General features: G+C 35.1%; 1 protein-coding gene across 1 annotated transcript; it reads right to left on the minus strand.

Moving 5' to 3' along the window:
• Positions 1–2,573: 2,573 nt before the first annotated feature.
• LOC134715512 (uncharacterized) lies at positions 2,574–4,055 on the minus strand. Its single transcript, XM_063577727.1, has 2 exons — positions 3,865–4,055; positions 2,574–3,228 (listed from the first exon to the last, which is right to left on the minus strand). The coding sequence occupies exon 2, from the start codon at positions 3,216–3,218 to the stop codon at positions 2,835–2,837; it is 384 nt and encodes a 127-aa protein (XP_063433797.1). The 5' UTR covers positions 3,219–3,228; positions 3,865–4,055; the 3' UTR covers positions 2,574–2,834.
• Between the last annotated feature and the right edge of the window lie 384 nt (positions 4,056–4,439).

Below are 4,439 nucleotides of genomic sequence, written 5' to 3' on the forward strand. Positions count from 1 at the left end.
TGGCCAAGTTTGGTTTAATATGGCGCAGTAGTTTCAGAGGAGAAGATTTTTGTAAAAGATAACTAAGATTTACGAAAAATGGTTAAAAATTGACTATAAAGGGCAATAACTCCTAAAGGGGTCATTTGACCATTTCGGTAATGTTGACTTATTTGTAAATCTTATTTTGCTGAACATTATTGCTGTTTACAGTTTATCTCTATCTATAATATTTTTCAAGATAATAACCAAAAACAGCAAAATTTCCTTAAAATTACCAATTTAGGGGTAGCAACCCAACAACAGGTTGTTCGATTCATCTGAACTTTTCAGGGCAGATAGATCTTGACCTGATAAACAATTTTACCCAATGTCAGAATTGCTCTAAATGCTTTGGTTTTTGAGTTATAAGCCAAAAACTGCATTTTACCCCTATGTTCTATTTTTAGCCATGGCGGCCATCTTGGTAGGTTGACCGGGTCACCGGACACAATTTTTAAACTAGATACCCCAATGATGATTGTGGCCAAGTTTAGTTTAATATGGCGCAGTAGTTTCAGAGGAGAAGATTTTTGTAAAAGATAACTAAGATTTACGAAAAATGGTTAAAAATTGACTATAAAGGGAAATAACTCCTAAAGGGGTCATTTGACCATTTCGGTAATGTTGACTTATTTGTAAATCTTATTTTGCTGAACATTATTGCTGTTTACAGTTTATCTCTATCTATAATATTTTTCAAGATAATAACCAAAAACAGCAAAATTTCCTTAAAATTACCAATTTAGGGGTAGCAACCCAACAACAGGTTGTTCGATTCATCTGAAATTTTCAGGGCAGATAGATCTTGACCTGATAAACAATTTTACCCCATGTCAGAATTGCTCTAAATGCTTTGGTTTTTGAGTTATAAGCCAAAAACTGCATTTTACCCCTATGTTCTATTTTTAGCCATGGCGGCCATCTTGGTTGGTTGACCGGGTCACCGGACAAAATTTTTAAACTAGATACCCCAATGATGATTGTGGCCAAGTTTGGTTCAATTTGGCCTAGTTGTTTCAGAGGAGAAGATTTTTGTAAAAGTTAACGCCGGACGCAGGACGACGACGACGGACGACGACGGACGACGACAGACGCCGGACGCAAAGTGATGAGAAAAGCTCACTTGGCCCTTCGGGCCAGGTGAGCTAAAAAAAAGATGTGGTATCATTGTAAATGAGACAACTGTCCACAAGAGACCAAAATGACACAGACATTAACAACTATAGGTCATCGCACGTCCTTCAACAATGAGCAAAGCCCATACTTCATAGTCAGTTATAAAAGGCTCCGATATGACAATGTCAAACAATTCAAAAGATAAAACTAACGGTCTTATTTATATAAAAGAATGAACGAAAACAATTATGTCACACATAAACAAACAACAACCACTGAATTATAGGCTCCTGACTTGGGACATGCACATACATAAATAATGTGGCGGGGTTAAACCCTTCTCTAACCTGGAACAGTGATACAACAGTATAATATAAGAACGAACTATACAAATCAGTTGAAAAAGGCTTAATTCGTCGGATGGACAAAAATATCAGTGGACGTGGCCGGGTACTTGTACATCCCGACAACAAAGACACTAGGAACAGATCTGATAGTACTATTTATCATAACCACACATAACCGTTATGTAATTGTACTGTTTCGTAGTTTCCTTTTTTTGGTACGCCAGATTCTATCCCGGCGACTATATGTAGGGTTGCTTAACCACCCAATTCTTTCTTTAATCTTCTTTCAACGTTCAGATGTACTGCTTGCAAAAAGGAAGTGCTCGTTTTAGACAGTATTTTTTGTTTTAAATCGTCTAGATTTGTATACAATAGATCGAAATCTACTTTAAACTATAAAAGATGTTGTTTAAACGCCAATTAGACAACAGTTACTATCCATCCAAGTCACAATTTGTAAAAGTAAACAATTATAGGTCAAAGTACGGGCTGACATCGAACAGCAAGCTGTAGAGAGTTCCAAATAAAGCTATACTAAAAGTGTCAAACCATTCAAAAAGGAGAACCAATCTATATAAACTGGAGAAACCTGAAACACCTCGAAGTAGCCTAGTCCTACCGACAGATAGATTGGTAATGGTTATTGACAGTCGGACTAATCTACTCTTAACCAAAGATATTACCTTTGCCTACACACTCATTGAAATCGGCTGTAACCTCAGATAAAAATTGTTGTGACATTGAAGTATACCCCTTAATTTTATTTTTTTAAGATTTACGGTTCTCATAGAAGGAAGTCGATTTATATTTAAGAGAGATAAAGAGTCCCTCCTTTTTCATATCTTCTCTCGTATACCTTTACATGGATTGCAATCGGAAAGATGACAGTAGCTATTTATTATTCCAAAAGACGGCAGCGATTTAAAAATGATATGGATTTAAAAATAGATAAAAACAATGCATATCTCTAAGTTACAGATTTATAAATACTTTCCAGGTGACGTTGTAATCGCCAAGGACACTGACCTACTTTTTCTGAAAACTGTAAACAACACACGCGTGCTAGCGGCTTGATTATAAATCGCTTAACAACTTTGTAAACAATTTATTTCTGACAAAAAATATTGTATACACAAAATATCATTATGAGACCTTATGCACACTAAACACAATTTTATTATCACCACGATAGCGATTTGATCGCAAACAATCAGTCATATCTTTGCACTCATTCATGGAAATTCAAACCAATGAGAGATCACTACAATATGTACACATATATACCCTCGTGAGGTAGCACTAGTCTTGAAAACGACCAATCCGACTAGAATTAGTTCTTGGACGAAATATTTATTTGAAATCAAATTCATGTCTAAGCTCCTTCATTTTTAGACTGTTTGCTATTGATACTCCTGGAGCTCCAAACTGAGATTGAGTGTTGGCTTGCATGGCAGCATGAAGTGGTGGGGTAGTTATAGGTGATCCAATGGGTGATGAAGGTTCTCCTTCACTTCCACAACTTTCTGATCTCGTGCGTCTAAACTGTTGACCAAATATTTGCATTTTCGGACTACCTTGATGTGTTCTGACCCCAGCCTCAGGATTAGCTCCCATATAATGTGCACCTTTGAATTTGAATTTTGCTTTGGCAGCATCATCTGGGTTGACTTGATTCATAGCAGGATTAAAATGGGTGGTTGTTCCCAAAAAATCCCTCATTTCTTTTTTCTCCATGATTAACTCACTGAAATGAAATATGTGAACAATATAAATTGACGAGAAAAAATAAAGCATTAGACATTAAAAAAAATATAGCAGTATATAATTATATTTGAATAGTGGCTTAAATTTAAACATTAGAAATTTTCAAATTGCTTTAATTTTTTGCGGTCACGTCTGACGTCGATGTTCAATGTAGACGTCAATTAACGCCTAAAAATAATTTAGCCGTAATAACGAGACGCCATAACAACTGCAACAATTTTCTGTTTACTGGATTATCGATGTTTTGAATTTTCCTTAGAAAGAGTATATGAGAAGCACGGATAATTGGGATGAAGGAGGGCAGGGGACGAGGGGTCCGGGCCCCCTTACGGAGTTTTCTATTCTATAATATTCATTTATACTTTTTAAGGTCCCACTTTAAATATGTTCTTTCAATAGAAGCACCCCTTTTCAAAAAAGAAAAATCCTGGACCCGCAACTGTGTTTACTATAGTTTCAAATAATAATCGCAAATTTCTGGTGAAACATCTTGTATGAAGTGTTTAATTCTAATTGCTGATAAACACATAAATTGTCAATATAAAGTTTCAATCATGACTGAATTATTTTCAATAAATAAAAATATTGAGAATATAATAAAAATGCGGTTTCTTACCTTTGTTAATTACTCTTGAAACACTATTGCCCTATTCTATGTTTTGAATTATGCTTGCACGAGCTAATTGCTCTTCTTTATATACCAATGCCCCTGCCGTCTTCATTCGTAGAACCCGTAGTGGCCTACACATAAACAAAGCCAGCCTTGACTGAAATTATCGCCACGTGGTGACTAACTTGTGTTTGTAAACATTCAAGTAAACCACGTGACACTTTCTCTGTGAGGTAACATACACAGGGGTAATGAAGCTTTAGCATGCAATGATATCTGTATATACATTTTGTTTATATGATGGCCTTATTAAAATCAACTGTCTAAAACTATCAGTATCTCGCAATTAGAATAAGTGTAACTGTTAAAGAATAAAAACTATGACAGCGTGTATTAGTAGTGATCTCATGGTGTAAATCCTGATATAAACATTGTCAGAATATTAAATAGGAAGAGTTTATCTGTTGAAAGCTAGTTAGTTATGTGGTATCAGTATATAAACATTTCTCTTCAGATCTCTAAATATAACTTATTTTAAACAAAATACTTAAACAACGTCTTTTTATAAATACAGATATATC

The sequence above is a fragment of the Mytilus trossulus genome, chromosome 1 (genome assembly GCF_036588685.1).
Source record: "Mytilus trossulus isolate FHL-02 chromosome 1, PNRI_Mtr1.1.1.hap1, whole genome shotgun sequence".
Lineage (NCBI taxonomy): Eukaryota > Metazoa > Mollusca > Bivalvia > Mytilida > Mytilidae > Mytilus > Mytilus trossulus.

Coding starts and splice junctions, on each gene's coding strand:
- LOC134715512 (XM_063577727.1), bottom strand. CDS start 3,218: ATGGAGAAAAAAGAAATGAGGGATTTTTTGGGAACAACCACCCATTTT.